Source organism: Heterodontus francisci, chromosome 27 (genome assembly GCF_036365525.1).
Source record: "Heterodontus francisci isolate sHetFra1 chromosome 27, sHetFra1.hap1, whole genome shotgun sequence".
Lineage (NCBI taxonomy): Eukaryota > Metazoa > Chordata > Chondrichthyes > Heterodontiformes > Heterodontidae > Heterodontus > Heterodontus francisci.
This window is the reverse complement of record NC_090397.1, coordinates 16,869,109-16,886,926: the sequence shown is the minus strand read 5'-3', so window position 1 is coordinate 16,886,926 and position 17,818 is coordinate 16,869,109. Positions and strand designations below refer to the sequence as shown.

Genomic DNA, 17,818 nt, shown 5'->3' with positions numbered 1-17,818 from the left:
ATTGAGATTCACAAGGAGGAGGTGTTAGCAATTTTGGAAAGAGTGAAAATAGATAAGTCCCCTGGGCCAGATGGGATTTATCCTAGGATTCTCTGGGAAGCCAGGGAGGAGATTGCAGAGCCGTTGTTGTTGATCTTTATGTCGTCATTGTCGACAGGAGTAGTGCCGGAGGACTGGAGGATAGCAAATGTTGTCCCCTTGTTCAAGAAGGGGAGTAGAGACAGCCCTGGTAATTATAGACCTGTGAGCCTTACTTCGGTTGTGGGTAAAATGTTGGAAAAGGTTATAAGAGACAGGATTTATAATCATCTTGAAAAGAATAAGTTCATTTGCGATAGTCAGCACGGTTTTGTGAAAGGTAGGTCGTGCCTCACAAACCTTATTGAGTTTTTCGAGAAGGTGACCAATCAGGTGGATGAGGGTAAAGCCGTGGATGTGGTGTATATGGATTTCAGTAAGGCGTTTGATAAGGTTCCCCACGGTAGGCTATTGCAGAAAATACGGAAGTATGGGGTTGAAGGTGATTTAGAGCTTTGGATCAGAAATTGGCTAGCTGAAAGAAGACAGAGGGTGGTGATTGATGGCAAATGTTCATCCTGGAGTTTAGTTACTAGTGGTGTACCGCAAGGTTCTGTTTTGGGGCCACTGCTGTTTGTCATTTTTATAAACGACCTGGATGAGGGTGTAGAAGGGTGGGTTAGTAAATTTGCGGATGACACGAAGGTCGGTGGAGTTGTGGATAGTGTCGAAGGGTGTTGTAGGGTACAGAGGGACATAGATAGGCTGCAGAGCTGGGCTGAGAGATGGCAAATGGAGTTTAATGCGGAGAAGTGTGAGGTGATTCACTTTGGAAGGAGTAACAGCAATGCAGAGTACTGGGCTAATGGGAAGATTCTTGGTAGTGTAGATGAGCAGAGAGATCTTGGTGTCCAGGTACATAAATCCCTGAAAGTTGCTACCCAGGTTAATAGGGCTGTTAAGAAGGCATATGGTGTGTTAGCCTTTATTAGTAGGGGGATCGAGTTTCGGAGCCACGAGGTCATGATGCAGCTGTACAAAACTCTGGTGAGGCCGCACCTTGAGTATTGCGTGCAGTTCTGGTCACCGCATTATAGGAAGGATGTGGAAGCTTTGGAAAGGGTGCAGAGGAGATTTACTAGGATGTTGCCTGGTATGGAGGGAAGGTCTTACGAGGAAAGGCTGAGGGACTTGAGGTTGTTTTCGTTGGAGAAAAGGAGGAGGAGAGGTGACTTAATAGAGACATATAAGATAATCAGAGGGTTAGATCGGGTGGATAGTGAGTCTTTTTCCTCGGATGGTGATGGCAAACACGAGGGGACATAGCTTTAAGTTGAGGGGTGAAAGATATAGGACAGATGTCAGAGGTAGTTTCTTTACGCAGAGAGTAGTAGGGGCGTGGAACGCCCTGCCTGCAACAGTAGTAGACTCGCCAACTTTAAGGGCATTTAAGTGGTCATTGGATAGACATATGGATGTAAATGGAATAGTGTAGGTCAGATGATCGGCGCAACATTGAGGGCCGAAGGGCCTGTACTGCGCTGTAATATTCTAATTCTAATTCTAATTCTAAAATCTGCAAGAAGCACAGCAGCAACTTGCCAAGGCTTCTTCATCAGCACCTTCCAAATCCATGACCTCTACCAACTAGAAGAGCAAAGGTAGCAGGGGCACGGGAACACCACCAGCTGCAAGGTCCCCTCCAAGTTACACAACATTCTGACTTTTAAATATATCGCTGTTCCTTCATCGTCATTGGGTCAAAATCTTGGGACTCCTTACCTAACAGAACTCTGGGTATATCCACACCACACAGACTGCAATGGTTCAAGATGATGGTTCACCACCTTCTCAATTGTTCTTCTCAAGGGCAATTGGGGATGGACAATAAATGCTAGCATTGCTGGCAATGCCGACATCTGATCAATGAATAAAAGAAAAGCTCGCCACATTTCATTAAGATGCCCTCAGCTTGGCTACTTACCTTTGAGTCTGTTATTCAACTCGCAGTTTGAAGAAACCTACCAGGGATTTACCATCCAACTGATAAACTGACAACTTGCATCAATACCAATGTGCCCACTATGAGTGGTGATGAGTGCTGATGTATATGTATTATATACTTTCTTTTCAACACAAGCAGAAGCTACAATAATTGTGATACTATAATCTTTGTTACACAAAAGCTGCAGTTTTGTGAATACTGCCTCAAACTCTATTAAATGGTCATCTTACTTTTATTTGTTCATGCGATATGGGCGTCTCTGGTGGTGATGAGGTCAGAAGCTGAGTGGCCCTGGCGGAACCCAAACTGAGTGTCAGTGAGCAGGTTATTGCTAAGCAAGTGCCACTGGATAGCACTGTTGACGACACCTTCCATCACTTTACTGATCGAGAGTAGACTGATGGGGCGGTAATTGGACGGTTCGGACTTGTCCTGCTTTTTGTGTACAGGACATACCTGGGCAATTTTCCACATTGCCGGGTAGATGCCAGTGTTGTAACTGTACTGGAAAAGCTTGGTTAGGGGCACGGCAAGTTCTGGAGCACAGGTCTTCAGTACTATTGCCGGAATATTGTCAGGGCCCATAGCCTTTGCAGTATCCAGTGCCTTCAGTCCTTTCTTGATATCACGCGGACTGAATCGAATTGGCTGAAGTCTGGCATCTGTGATGCTGGGGACTTCCAGAGGAGGCCAAGATGGATCATCAACTCGGCACTTCTAGGTGAAGATTGTTGCAAATGCTTCAGCCTTATCTTTTGCACCGATGTGCTGGGCTCCCCCATTGTTGAGGATGGGAATATTTGTGGAGCCACCTCCTCCAGTTTGTTTAATTGTCCACCACCATTCATGGCTGGATGTGGCAGGACTGCAGAGCTTAGATCTGATCCGTTGGTTATGGGATTGCTTAGCTCTGTCTATTGCATGCTGCTTACGCAGTTTAGCATGCAAGTAGTCTTACGTGTAGCTTCACCAGGTTGATACCTCACTTTGAGGTATCCCTAGTACTGCCCCTGGCATGCCCTCCTGCACTCTTCATTGAACCAGCGTTGGCCCCCCGTCTTGACGGTACTGGTAGAGTGGGGGATATGCCGGGCCATGAAGTTACAGATTGTGGTTGAGTACAATTCTGCTGCTGGTGGCCCACAGGGTCTCATGGGTGCCCAGTTTTGCATTGCTAGATCTGTTCAAAATCTATCCCATTTAGCACAGTGGTAGTGCCTCACAATACGATGGAGGGTATCCTCAATGTGAAGTCAGGACTTTGTCTCCACAAGGACTGTGCAGTGGCCACTCCGACCAACACTGTCATGGACAGACGCATCTGCGGCAGGCAGATTGGTGAGGTCGAGGTGAAATATATTTTTCCCTCCTCACCACCTGCTGCAGACCCAGTTCTAGCAACCATGTCCTTTAGGACTTGGCCAGCTCGATCACTAGTGGTGCTACCGAGCCTCTCTTGGTGATGAACATTGAAGTCCCCCACCCAGAGTACATTCTGTGACCTTGCCACCCTCAGTGCTTTCTCCAAGTCCTGTTCAACATGGAGTACAGATGCATCAGCTGATGGAGGGCGGTAGGTGGTAATCAGCAATAGGTTTCGTTGCCCATGTTTGACCTGATGCCATGAGACTTCATGGGTTCCAGAGTCGATGTTGAGGACTCCCAGGGCAACTCCTTCCTGACTGTCTAGCACTGTGCCGTCACCTCTGCTGGGTCTGTCCTGCTGGTGGGACAGGACATACCCGGGGATGGTGATGGCAGTATCTGGGACGTTGTAAGGTATGATTCCGTGAGTGTGACTGTGTCAGGCTGTTGCTTGACTAGTCTGTGGGACAGCTCTCCCAACTTTGGCACAAGCCCCCAAATGTTAGTAAGAAGGACTTTGCAGGGTTGATAGGGCTGGGTTTGTCGTGGTCGTTTCCGATGCTTAGGTCAACGCCGGGTGATCCATCCAGTTTCATTCCTTATTGACTTCGTAGCGGTTTGATACAACTGAGTGACTTGCTAGGCCATTTCAGAGGGCATTTAAGAGTCAACCACATTGCTGTGGGTCTGGAGTCACATGTAGACAGATTTCCTTCCCTAAAGGACATTAGTGAACCAGATGGGTTTTTACAACAATTGACAATGGTTTAATGGCCATCATTAGACTAGCTTTTTTTAATTACAGCTTTATTAATTGAATTCAAATTCCACCTTCTGCCACGATGGGATTTGAGAGCAATACCCTGGGTCTCTGGCTTACTAGTCCAGTTACAATACCATGACCCCTCCGCTTCCCCACTGACTTATTGATGTCAGCCCTTTTTTAAACTAAATTATATAACAGGAGAAGTTGCAATAAGAAATGCAAATGCTAAATTTAGAAATACATTTCAATATAACCAGCTCTGAAACCCCTGGTTAGCCACATAGCGAGGGGCTGGATAGCTGCCAGTGTGAGATCTTGGTTTAAGTTATGCAATAACTGCAGCACAACTCCACTTGTAATAATTGCTTTGATTAACATAGGCAAAGTGATGACAGTAATATGAATATTTATGTTTTCAACTGAATGCAGTTGTTTGGTATAACAAGAATAATTAATATTACTATCATTCATATGCTGTGGAATTGTTTTGTCACAGTCCTGTTAAGACTGCTATATTTAACTGTTCAGGTATTTTCCAGATGACCAATGTGTTTAAATTGCAAGAAACATGGAATGCCAATTAACTTTGGTGTTTAATCAAATGTGTGTAATATGCAAGCTATGACATGGTCGCAGGCCAGAATTTGAATGTTTTTGAAACTATATAATCTAACCAGCATATATTTCACATTTAACAAAAATTACCAGAAGTTTTCTTTCAATATAATTTCTCATCTTTGTTATAATAGTACTATACTGGGGTCAACAAAAGATGGAAGTGGGCAAGAGTGCATGAGAAGAGGTAGAGATAGAGCTGAGACAATTAAGAGCACCATGCCAGAAAATCAGAAAGTAGGTTCATTGGTCTCATTCTTCTAGGGTCCTAATGCCACTGTCTGACCATTAGCTGTTTTCTAAATCAGTCCAATGCCCTAATCTCAGCAACCCATCTGTTCCATGTCCCTGGCTATTGATAGCCCATTGTATAAATAGAGCTTAAAATTCCTGATAGGATGCTGTGTTGTCAAAGGTGTGGCAGGGCAGTCTGCCCCAGCTCTGACTGTATTTCAAATTTCGGGGATAGGATCATAGCATAAAGAAGACAGGTGCTCACACAACTTGTTGCAATCGCTGGGCACTGAAGGTCCAGAGTTTTGAAACAGTAGCTTGCCAATTCTGTAGGAGTGCAGGCTCCTTGTTTTAATTTTATTACACTAAATTCATTACATAAATTCAGGTTTTACTAGTAATTGTCACTCTCATGGATAAATCAGTTTTCAATAGGTTCTTGCGTTTTAGAGATAACTGATTAATTAATTGATAAATGATTGATATTCCAGATGACTAGTTCAGTTTTTCACTATTTCACATGGGTGTTTTTTTTAAAAGATTTTCCTCATTCTTTAATATGTTCCTCTGCTCCAATGCTGCTTTCAAATAATGAAAGAGGTAGATGGAGAAGATGCATCAGGAAAATTGGGCTGAGCATTTTGATATCTCTCAAAGTACTATTACAACCATGTCTGACATAAGTGTTCTGTGCCACTATCCTCAAGAATGCTCGGACCTTCGAGATCATTGTGCAGACCCACCCTCCAAGATAATGTCAACCTACATTGAGACATTGAAGGAGTGATGAATATGTATCCTAGCCCTTTGCTGACAACAATTTACGAAAAATGTAGAGGAAAATTGTCAGTCTTAGTCCATGGTATCTCTATTCTTTTGGGCCTCCTTATCTCGAGAGACAATGGATACGCGCCTGGAGGTGGTCAGTGGTATCTCTATGCACCTCAGAATAGTATGTATTCTATCTGACTGACTGGCAATGCTTTCCAAAACATGGATTCCATTGTATTCATTTTAGTCCATGAATACGAGGTGTGGCTTTGTTCAAGTGTGAACTCTCACCCAGATTGCCATTTAACTCTTCAGTGATCCCTTTAGTTCTTGTGAAATTAACAATAACTAGACATTTTCTTATCATTACTGGACATTCCAAGCAGCAAGGGGGTAATTTTGTTAGTGTTATACAGAGTACCTACATTGATGGACTGTCCTGGAAGGTTGTTTAGTTCATTCATTTTTCAAATAGACTTAAGACACAGTTAAACAGACAATGGGTTTTTCTGCCTATTCCAAAACCCTGGATGTAATAGTCTATGGGTGCTATCATTCAAATCAATGGCAAATTTAAGGGCTTTTGTTCTCTGAGGGGCAAGGTGGTCTGTGATGCCGAGTTCATGCCCTCCTGACGAATGACTTCTTTATCATAAACCGGTCATGTGTTCTCCAGTTATGGGAGCAAGGTAAAGCTCCAGGAATGCATTAAAACTTTGACTCTCAAATGCTAGTTCAGAAGCAAAGTACTGCAGATGCTGGAAATCTGAAATTAAACCAGAAAATGCTGGAAATACACAGCAGGTTTGGTAGCAGATGTGGAAAGAGAAACAAGGTCAATGTTTCAGATCGATGACCTTCTGATGAACGGTCATCAACCTGAAACGTTAACTCTGTTTCTCTCTCCTCAAATGCTAGTTGGCCAATTGATATAACCAAGTGAATACTCGTGGACATGACCTTGTTAAGATAATCATTGACTGACTTAGAGATTCATTTTGGTTTTACAGCCTGCATTGCATTCAGGTTGGGAAGGGGCTCTGCAAAATAAGAGAAATAGGTAGCTTCACATTGACGTCTGATGCAGAACATTGACATCAGAAAGGGTGCTCATATCGGCATCTGGAATGCTTCCAAACCCTCAAAGGATGATACAGAGATTAAATGGTTTGCTATGGGCAGAGGGAACTAGTCATGCTAGCAAGAGAGGCTGGGACAGCATTACAAACAACACTTCAATTGAGAGACCTACTCATCCAAAGTGTAGTTGGTCCTCTATCCCTTACTGAATTAATTACTTTAATCTCTAGTGCCAAGAACAATAGACCTTTTCATGCTATTTTAAAATGTTAATAAAGCAGGTTGCTTCAAGCAATACTCTGCGCCCTACCCGCACCCATTGGAACAGAAGTAGGCCATTCAGCCCCTTGAGCCTGTTCCATCCGTCAGTTAAATCAGGATTAACCTGTAATTCAATTTGAATTTCTTGCCTTCATTCCATGTCCCTTGATACCCTTACCTAACAAAAATCTATTGATCTCAGTCTTAAAAATGCAAATTGATCCAACATCTACAGCCTTTTAGGGAGAAAGGTGTTACCCTCTGTGTGGAAAGTGCTTCCTGATTTTGTTTCTAAATGTCCTAGCTCCAATTTTAAGATTATGCCCCCTTGTTCTGGATTCCCCTAACAGAGGAAATAGTTTATCAGTATCTACCATGTCAAATCCCTTTATCATTTTAAATACCTCAATTAGATTTACCCTTCAAGCTTCTGAACTCCAGGGAATGCAAACCAAGTGCATACAAACTGTCCTTATAGTTTAACCCATTAAGTGCCTGGTATCATTGTGTTGAATCTGTGCTGCACCCCTTCCAAGGTCAATATATGTTTCTGAAGGTGCAGTGCCCAAAACTGAACACTGTTCTCTTGATGGAGTCTGCTCAAGGCTCTGCACAAATGAAGCATAATGCTGAGTATTTCCAGCACTTTTGTTTTTATTGAAGTATAACTTCATTCCCTTTGTAGTCCAACACCCTATTTCTCATATACAAGCTGGTGATGGATTTGGGAGAGGGAGGTTTCAAGAACATACTCCACACCCTATAATTACAAGGTGATAGTGAACGTACAAAATTGAATGGGAAAAGTTGACATAGTTAGTTGACAGTGAAGTGTAACCAAAGACCATGACCAGGGGAAATAAAGTGGGAAATACAGCCCATCCATGCAAGATTTTTAATATGTAGCTGAATGCAACAAAAGCACAGAAGTGGGTGCAAAATAATGTTCCTATTGTGTGTATTCCCATCATTTACTCCATGACAACCTTGCACTAATTTCACATTGGATGGCTTTGCGTTGCTGTCCTTCTCCCTTTACTGGAGGAGGAAGGAATGACACCCAAAGAGAAAGGAAGCATCAGCTGCACTCCATAGCGCCTTGGCGGCAGGACAGAGGGCGGCTTACCGCCGCTCAATCTTTTGGGGACTGCCACTTAACCAAACAATGCCAGCAATGGGTATGTAGCTTAGAGAGATGGACGTTAGCTGTGAACAGGAAGGACTGCAACTGACCAACGGTTTGTGGTACTCTTCAAGGGTTTGCTTGGCGTTGGTGCTGCTAAAGAAGAGTTGTCCCCTTAGCTGCGGTAGCACAACACTATAAAGTGGATGTTCGTAATGAATCAGGTACTGAGCTGTAGAATTGCAGTGATTGCTCTATGTTGCACTGACGTAGTGCCATACCTGTCTGTAGGCGATGTTGTTGATGATTTGACGCCTGGCTTGTGACCGGGGCACTGACCCATTGCTTTGCCTGCATTTATCTATGGAGGAATTTATCAAGTGAGTTTTCCTAACTGGATATCTCCTCAGCAGGCTGACGTCAAAAGAAAACATTGAGAGGTGTTGGGCTTTATAAGAACAGAGCTACTCGCCAGCAATGGGAAACAAGAGAGAAGAGCGAAAAACCCGGCACACTGCCGAGGGAGAAAAGCAACAATAATCCACGGGACTTCCTCAATTCTTCGTGAGCTCATATCAGGGAGACCACGGCGAGGTATTGCCAGATTGCAAGTAAGTGGGGAGCTTGCAACCCAGGCATGTAACATATTCAAATCGAAATTGTTCCCGTTTTCAACTTGCTGTCTTCAACTCGCATCTTCAAGTTGGGCTCTTTCCTCAAGGGGTCAAATCATTCGAGTTTTAAATCACTTTTTTTTTAACCAATAAAAGGTGTCCACGAGACTTAATATTGTAGGCATGCTAACTTGTAGATTTCTTTGTATTTGTTTGCAAGGTAGTGTTATAGGAAATTGTAACGAGAAAAGTTGTTTAATCAATTGTATGTTCTCGACATGCAGCAGTTTGAGAATTTAACAATATTTGGGTTGATTGTGGAATTTGGAGGAGTTCTACCAGATGTTTTGCAATCGGGAAATATACAAACACAAGAGCAACTCTTCCCAGTTAATGCATGCAGCCAAACTGGGTAAAATACACTCAGCAGTTCCGAAGAAGGGTCACTGACCCGAAACGTTAACTCTGCTTCTCTTTCCACAGATGCTGCCAGACCTGCTGAGTGATTCCAACATTTCTTGTTTTTGTTTTGGGTAAAATACCTCCTGCTTTCCGATCAATCGGTTCACAACAGTAAAATAACACCGTCACGGTGATCAAAATCGTTCCAGCAGATGTTAAAGAGACTGGAGGTATCGCAAGTGAACTTTGTCTTTGTGTCCATTTACAGGTACGAGAAGAGTCATGCACTATCTGAAACTCTCCACCTTCCTTCTTGTCGCCTCTGTGTCCCTGAGCTCTTTGGACGGATTACAGGCTGTCCCAAGCAGGTCTGTGTGTAAAATCAATTTTTTTTAAATGTACCTGCTTACGCTTTTACTGGATAATATTTTGACCAACGATAGTCAACATGAATTCAATCGACACGGCTGCTAATTATTACTAATGTGCAATTGATGTCTTGAATTCGGTAAATATTTGCCTATTAAATTACAAACGTATACTACAGATTGGTTATTTTCTAGCTAGCAGTTCAAGTTTACAGCTGATCAAGCAAACGAATGCAAGAATTTGGCAGCGAGGAAACTGCTCAGTGAAGCCACTCCAGATCAGAGATGTGGAAAGCATGTCATATGTATTTGAATGTTAAAATAGTGAGAGTACTGGTACCACTGTATTTTTATGGTATGTTCATTAAGCTTCCTCCAAAGGCATTATCAAGAGTGGCATCAGTCAAGGAGTGAGGGCTTTTGTAGTATCGAGAATATAAATTATTACAGCATTTATCAAAGACACAATTGATGCAAGATTGTTTTTTAAATTTGCAGATACAAGCACTGGCTAAATCTCTGCAGCTTCCTCCTTGTTGCCACTGTGCCAGCACACCCAAATCTGAGTTACCAAGGTTATAGGTTCAAGTTCCACTTCAGGGACTTGAGCGCATAATCCAGGCTGACACTCCAATGCAGTACTGAGGGAGTGCTGCACTGTCCGAGGTGCTGGCATTTGGATGAGACTTTAAACCCTGTCTCCCCTCTCAGGAGGATAGAAAAGATCCCAAAAGCAAGGGAGTTTCTCTATAACTTGACCAACATTAACCAAAATTATTAAATCAGATTATTTGGTCAATTATCTTGTTGGTGTAACTTTGTGGGACTTTGCTGTACGCAAAGTGTCTGCTCTGTTTTAAAAGTGAAGTACCGAGGTCGTGAAAGATGCTATATGAATGCAAATACTTTCTTTCTTTGCTACCCAGTTACATTCAAGCAGTGAATGGGATTGACCACATATAGTAAATAAGCAAGAATGTTGCAAAAGTGTTGTGTTCAGTTAGGTCCAACCACTTAAATGTGTGATCTAATGGATTCACATAGTCTATTTATATAAAGCCCTACAAGCCTTCGTGTTCTGTGTGTTCCTCCAATTCTCGCATCTTGCACATCCCCAATTTTAATCGCTTCACAATTGACGGCAGTGCTTTCCGCTGCCTTGGACCTAAGCTCTGGACTTCCTTCCCTCTTTTCTCTGCCTCTCTACCTCTCTTTCCTCCTTTAAGATCCTCCTTAAAATCTACCTTTCTAACCAAGCTTTAGACCAGCTGTCCTGATATCACCTTCTGTAGCTCGCTGTCAAATTTTGATTGATAATGCTCCTGTGAAGCACCTTGAGGCATTTTATTGTTGATGCTCTTTGGCTTTATTAAACATAATTTTGATTTACTTATACAAATGTTTAACAAAACTACAGGATGTGCCTTAAGTTAGTGCACATAATTGTGACACCAGGTACCAGGACTGGCAGTAAGTGTAGGTTCAGTTCAAGCACTCAGAGCTGGGCATGTTCCTGTGAGTGGGACACATCTCCAATGACCAAAGGTAGGTGTGTAAAGAGGAGAGTGATATCAGTCACCACGAGCTCCTGGAGCTTGCTTGATTGCTCCTGATGGTCAAAGAGAAATTTCCCCAAATCCTTTTTCCTAAATTGGCTGAAAGTTTTTCTGCCTCTCCCAGGAGATTATGTGTCTGAAGATGGGGGGAGTAGGCATGGGAGGTGGGAAATCTCTTTGTTATCTGTGGACTTCTCGGCTCTGCAGTTGTTTTTAGCAAGATAAAATATCTTTAAAAACATATGTAATGTGCTTGCATAGTTGAGGGAGTAAATCTTTTTAATGCAGGCTTTAAATGCAATTCTTAAATTCATTTAAACTACAGTGAGAAGCTTGATTTATTTAATCCATCAAGAGTGCCCAATGAGAATATTTGTGCAATGTTCCATAATCCAGTGACTGAAAAAGTGAGCTTAGTTTGTCACACCACATGAATAAAAGCAACCTGCAGTTATATAGTGCCTTTAGCATAATAAAACCTCCCAGGGTGTTTTACAGGAGTATAATCAGGCAAAGATTGACACCGAGCCAAAGAAGGAGACATTAGGAAAGGTGACCAAATGCTTGGTGAAAGAGGTATGTATTAAGCAACATAGCAAAGAAGGAGAGAGCAGTGGAGAGGAAAAGAGGTATGGGTGGGAGTGGGGGTGTAATTCCGGAGTTAGAGTCTAGGCAGCTGAAGGCACAGCCACCAATGATGGAGGGGTGGTGGGGGCAGGAATTAGGGGTTTCCCAAAAGGCCAGAGGTGCTGGAAGACAGAGTTCTCAGAGCACTGTGGGGCTGAAGGAGGTTACAGGGACAGGGACAGGGAGAGGCGAGGTCATGGAGGGATTTTGAACACAAAGGTAAGAATGTTACAATTGAGGCATTGGTGGACCAGAAGTGCGTGGTGATGGGTAAACAGGACTTGATACAACTTATGATATGAGCAGCAGTGTTTTGGGTGACTTAACGTTTACAGAGAGTGAAAGGGGGGAGGCCAGCCAGGAGAGAACTGGAATAGTCGAGGCTGGAGGTAACAAAAGCTAGCAAACACTGCTCTCCAAGCCACATCCCAAGGAGTATGTTTGCTGCTTTTATTTGTCTTATCATGTTTATTGTTTCTCACCAAATCAGATACTCTGCACTTTCTAGAAACCAGGGTGCTGTGTCCCTGGAGTGGAACTCCTGGTTGGTTCCAGTGCTGAGGAAGAGGGCTCTAATGGGCTGGTCTGCTGCTTTACCTGTGGAAGAGCTTTTCAAGGCAAAGAGGTATTATTCACCACACATTGCATGACCTCAAATGAGAGTAATCTTCAACCCAAATGGCTGGCTTTACCCCACCGTACAGCATCCTGATCACTTGCTGAGATGTGAAAAAAACTGCAGGTGCTGAATACCTGAGATAACAAACAAAACATGCAGGTCAGTTGGCATCAGAGAAAAGACAGGTTAACATCTCAGTTTTATGCCCATCATCATAAGCAAAAAACTATTAAAGATAAAGAAACATTTTAATAAGGATAAAAGCAGAGAGACAAGAAAGGGAGGGGAGAGAATGTTAATATGCACAGAACTGTACTGTGCACAGTTCTAGTCTCCTTATTACAAAGAGGTTATAAAGGCACTAATGTAGCAAAAAGGCTTTACAAGGATGATGCCAGAGCTAAAGGTTATAACTATCAGGAAAGGGTGAACCGGCTGGAGCTCTTTTTTCTGGAAAGGAAAAGGCTGAGGGATGACCTGATAAAGGTTTTTAAAAGTATGAAGCATTCAATAGGATAGATGTAGGAAAGATGTTTCCATTTGTGGGGAGTCCAAAATGAGGAATCGTAAGTATGAGATACCAATAAATGTAGTCGGAAATTCAGGAGAAATTTCTTTACCCAGAGAGTGGTTAGAATGTGGAACTCACTTCCATAGAGAGTAGTTGAGACAAATAGCATAGATATATTTAAGGAGAAGCTAGATAAGTACAGTAGGGAGAAAGAAATAGATGGATATGTTAGTAGGGTCAGATGAAATAGGGTGGAGGAGGCTCTAGTGGAGCATAAAAACACAGAATAGACCAGTTGAGCTAAATCACCTGTTTTGGTGCTTTAAATGCTATGCAAGTCTATGTATGTAAAGGATGCTGAACTATAAAGCCAAAACAGTAGAGGAAGAAGAAGTCAGAAGGAGTCCTGTTCAAACCACATGGTGTATTGGTCAATCCCATCTTCAGTACTACATGCAGTTCTGGTCATTGAGAAACCAGGGAGATGACCAAGCACTGGTAGCAGTTTGTAGAAGAGCCATAGGTTGTCTGCTTGTGTTACAAGTCTGACATGAGTTATTATTGGAGAGATGTAGGGTTTTCATCCTTGAAAACAGAACAGGAACTTTTACCAACCTCCTCCTGAAGAACAGCTCCTCCTGATCAGTCAAAAGTTAATTAGATTATTTTTCAAAGATTACAAATTTCAAACCTTATTCTCAAAACAAACCTACAGCACACAAAAGGAAAATACTGTGGATGTTGAAAATCTGAAATAAATGCTGGAAATACTCAGCAGGTTAGGCAGCATTTGTGGAGAATGAAACAGAGTTAACGTTTCAGGCTGATGACCTTTTGTCAGAACTATATGATCAGTTAAGCTCTTTCAATGCTTGTCTGTGGAGATAGTGCAAATCCAAACAAATGAAAGTTAAAATTTAGGGTAAAGGAACTGAATGCTGATGACTAACAAAATATTAATAGACTTATTATAATATTGATTCACTCATTTGCTTATATAATGACGCTAATTGGATAGAGTGGAAACAGCAGATTTGTATTTTTAGAATGGCTGCTGCCTTTTGATGAGACAAGTCAGTCAGGTACCTGAAACAAATTAAGGGACTGGTGAAGGACAGTTAGATGTTCATTTTATTGCATGGCAGATCATTTTAAATTCAAGCTCTAACCCCATTTTTTAGGTTGCTTCGATTTATACTATTGGGAAGAGAAACATGATTTACTTATCTGCTTATCACAGTGTAGGACCTGGTCATGACTGGTGACTCTCAGCCCCACTCTCAAGGTGGGATTTGAGCTCTAAGTTTCAGGGAGGTGAGGTGAGCAAGAATAGTTGAAATCTAACATGGGCAGTGTGCTATAATAATAAAGGCTAAGTTCTGCAGTAACAGCAACTATCAAGTTGCTTTATTGTACTTTTGGTTACATTGCAACAGTATTCCCTTTCCAAGATCATCTTGAGTGACACAAGAACAGAGAAATGAAAAAATGTCATTTGTTAGGTGATTAAGTTTAAACAGAGAGAGGGGGAACAAAGAGAAGGAGTAACAGAGAATAAGGGGGGGAACAGAGAGTGGGGTACAGAGGGGGGGCAGAGATAGAGAGGGGGTGGACAGAGAAAGAGGGGACAGACAGAGGGTGGGGGGGCACAGAGAGCGAGGACGACATGGGGTGGGGGGGAACAACACAGAGAGGGGGGAACACAGGATCACTCCTGACAGATGGATCTCCATCTGGAATACTCCACATCACTACAAGTGTGTGGGCAGACATTGACTACTTGTGCAAGCGAAAAAATGCCAGGTATCGCAGTAAATCAGTGTCCAACATAGTGATGAGAAAGTAAGTCAATAAATTGATCTTCTCATTTAAAGCTTCTTCACAAAAATGCACATTTGTTGTTTTGTTGATTAATAGTAAGATAACTTTTTAATGGCTTTAACTTTTTGAAATTGTCTCACCGGCCCCCACGTAAGACAAATTGTAATGTGGCCCCCCACATGAAAAGGTTAGACAACCCTGAGTTAGAGGAAGTTATGTTCAAACCGTATGGTGCTCTGGTCAGACCACTGTTCTGGGCCTCAAGACACCAGGGAGATAGATGGCCAACTACTGGAGTCAGCTTACAGAAGAGCCAGAAGTTTGACCCCTCGTGTCAAAAGTTTGATTTATGTGTTAAGATTTTTAACCTAGAAAGCAGACATCCAATTGGGACTCTATTGTGCAATTATAAGAGTAAACAGTAGAAAAAAGGTAAATAAAATACAGAGTCTAGTATAAGAGTAGTGGAGGCAAAAACCCTGGATATGCTGAAGAAACAATTGGATGCCATAATAGGAGCACTTGTATCTTTCTATATAACTGAACTAACATGCGGTGAAAGGCCTTCTCATGCATAATTATCTTGTGATTTGATGTTTAAAGGGATATACGGCTCAGTGTGGTATAATGGGACAGATGATGATTGACAATGTAGGTCCTGAATGACTGGCTTTGAATTGGGTGTTCTTGGTTTGCTAATTATCCCTATGGCCTGACACTGTGCACACCTCATTGGAAAGTAAGAAGGCATTTGGGTGCAATCTATAGGTGTATAGTTGGATAAAGTGGGTGTGTTACGATGGGATGTTTCATCTGTTAGCAGGGGAGTGGATTTCCTAGTCATTTTCATCCATTCTTGGGCACCTCCTGTTGGGTAATACAAGATCAATGTTCATGGGGCTTGTGAAATAAGCTGCAGTTCAGATTCTCATCTCTTAGTTGAAGAAATATTAGGTGGCATATTTGGGAATGGAAGGGATAGTGATGTAAAATTGAATTTTGAAATACTGGCTCATATTTTTTGCATCTAAATTATATTTAATTTAGAACATCCAAAACCATATGAAATTACATTGTACAAATCCTTTTAAAATTACTTTTGTATTGCTATACTTGTATACTAAGACCAACCTAGACATCAGGCACTGGGTTTACAGGACTGAAGCCGAGTGGGAAGAATCTCAGCTAATATTGTCTTAGAAGAGCTATAGGATTCATTCTAGATGCCTAAAATGTTTCATGCAGTATTATTCTTGACAATATTTCCCTAATGCAACTGAGCTGATGTTTGGGAAATATTGCTGTGTTACATGCTACTTGATTTACAGTTTCATTAATAGGAAGTACTTGAGTTACTGTTTGGTTACCCATTGACATTTTCAAAACATTTTCTCTTACATAGATCTATACAAGAGATCAGGAAACTCATCTGCATTTTGAGGGAAATTAGGAGTCACTTTTATCATATAGGCATTAGAAATCTAGAACTCTTTCCCCAAAAGGTGCTGGATACTGGGACAATTGGAGCTTTCACTGAGATTTATAGATTGTTTTGTTCGGTAAGGGTATCAAGGGATATGGAGTAAAGACATTAAATGGCATTGAGGTACAGATCAGCCATGATCAAATTAAATGGCAGAACAGGCTTCAGGAGCTGAATGGCCTACTTCTAATCCTAAAATTCTTGTTATGCAGTAGAATCATGACATTATACTCATGGGATTTCCTGAATAAGTTAAAGCTTTTATCTTTCTCCTTCATACCACAAAGTATGACGACCCTAACAGAGTCTGTTATTTATTCTATTTACTCTTGCAGCTTTCGTGTGAAAAAAAGGAAATGTAACACTGCCACCTGCGTGACACAACGCCTGGCAGACTTTTTGAGTCGTTCCAACCACAACTTGGGTGCCATCTACATGCCAACAAACGTGGGGTCAAACACTTATGGCAAGAGAGACAGCGTGGGACTGTATAGCAGAGAACTCCTCAGTTAACTCCAACTAGCTAGAGCTCAGAGCAGTCCAGGGCCATTTTCTTAACGTTAGTAGATTCTTTCTGTAGGTCCAATATCAGTAGAGGATGATAATGCTCATCTGTTTTAAAAGTTTCAAGTAGTGATGCCCTGTTTCGCTGTTCCAGGCCAGTTGCGCTTTGGAACAATAGTATGGATAAGACCAGATTCATTGCTCTATGTATGAAGTTCCCTGCATGTTTTTAATTTAAAGAAACCTGCTGGTACTACATGAATCAGTTGTAATAACTAAGTTATTTGGAATCTATTAAAGACAAATATTGAGAATGTTTTTTTAAAAGCTGGACGATATTTGAATTTCTGTGTAGATGCCAATGTCGGAAGAGCGTGAAATGTATGTTTTCTGGTCAGTAAGGTGCATGACATGTGCAGATACCAATTGCTATGCTCAGGAATCTTCAAATCATACTACTGAGAAATACATAACACTTAATATCCATTGTCTTGTGTAGCATGCACTCCCTCTGCCTGTTAGAATGCACCCTACTTATATAAATTCAGAGAACTTACACATAGGATACATGAATAGCCAACTGGGTAACAATTTTATCTGCAGCACCTGTGGAAGAGTCTGTCACTCTAGAATTGGCCTTTATAGTCACTCCAGGCACTGCTTCACAAACCACTGACCACCTCCAGGCGCTTACCCATTGTCTCTCGAGCCAAGAAGGCCAAAGAAGAAGACATGAATCGAAGAACTCATGGAGTGAAAGCAGCTAAAACCAGCACTGTGCACTGGCAAGCTTCATGCTGCTTGCCTAACTAGGAACATTCTAGCCATCAGGATGCAGGTTTGCGAGGCTGTCTGAAGCCAGGTGAGAAGAATCTCAGTGCCAATGACATGTCTACCCTTTCAGATCCCATCGATGAGTCAGGTCAGCTATTTGTTTATCAACTTGATGGAGTTTGGTGAACAAGGATGGGAGGAGGCTTGACTGGAGCATACATGCTGGCATGGATTGACTGGGCTGAAGGCCTGTTTCTGATTTGTATATCCTATGTAATTCCATGTAACAATATCTTAGAAT

General features: G+C 42.0%; 1 protein-coding gene across 2 annotated transcripts; it reads left to right on the top strand.

The window, feature by feature from the left end:
* The first annotated feature begins 8,812 nt into the window (after positions 1 to 8,812).
* On the top strand, positions 8,813 to 16,987 carry LOC137384977 (calcitonin gene-related peptide 1). Of its 2 annotated transcripts, none has more exons than XM_068059705.1 (4): positions 8,813 to 8,849; positions 9,523 to 9,622; positions 12,296 to 12,430; positions 16,575 to 16,987. In XM_068059705.1, exons 2-4 carry the CDS (start codon positions 9,537 to 9,539, stop codon positions 16,750 to 16,752), a joined length of 399 nt encoding a protein of 132 aa, XP_067915806.1. In that variant the 5' UTR covers positions 8,813 to 8,849; positions 9,523 to 9,536; the 3' UTR covers positions 16,753 to 16,987. The 2 variants fall into 2 exon arrangements, with proteins under 2 accessions (XP_067915806.1, XP_067915804.1); XM_068059703.1 differs by lacking the exon at positions 8,813 to 8,849 and adding an exon at positions 9,331 to 9,385.
* The last annotated feature ends 831 nt before the right edge of the window (positions 16,988 to 17,818 follow it).

Bases quoted from the DNA above. Each gene is read 5' to 3' on its own strand.
- LOC137384977 (XM_068059705.1), top strand. From the start codon at position 9,537: ATGCACTATCTGAAACTCTCCACCTTCCTTCTTGTCGCCTCTGTGTCC. The intron at 9,623-12,295 runs GTCTGTGTGTAA...TCACCAAATCAG, and splicing joins TTACAGGCTGTCCCAAGCAG to ATACTCTGCACTTTCTAGAA. The intron at 12,431-16,574 runs GTATTATTCACC...TTACTCTTGCAG, and splicing joins GAGCTTTTCAAGGCAAAGAG to CTTTCGTGTGAAAAAAAGGA.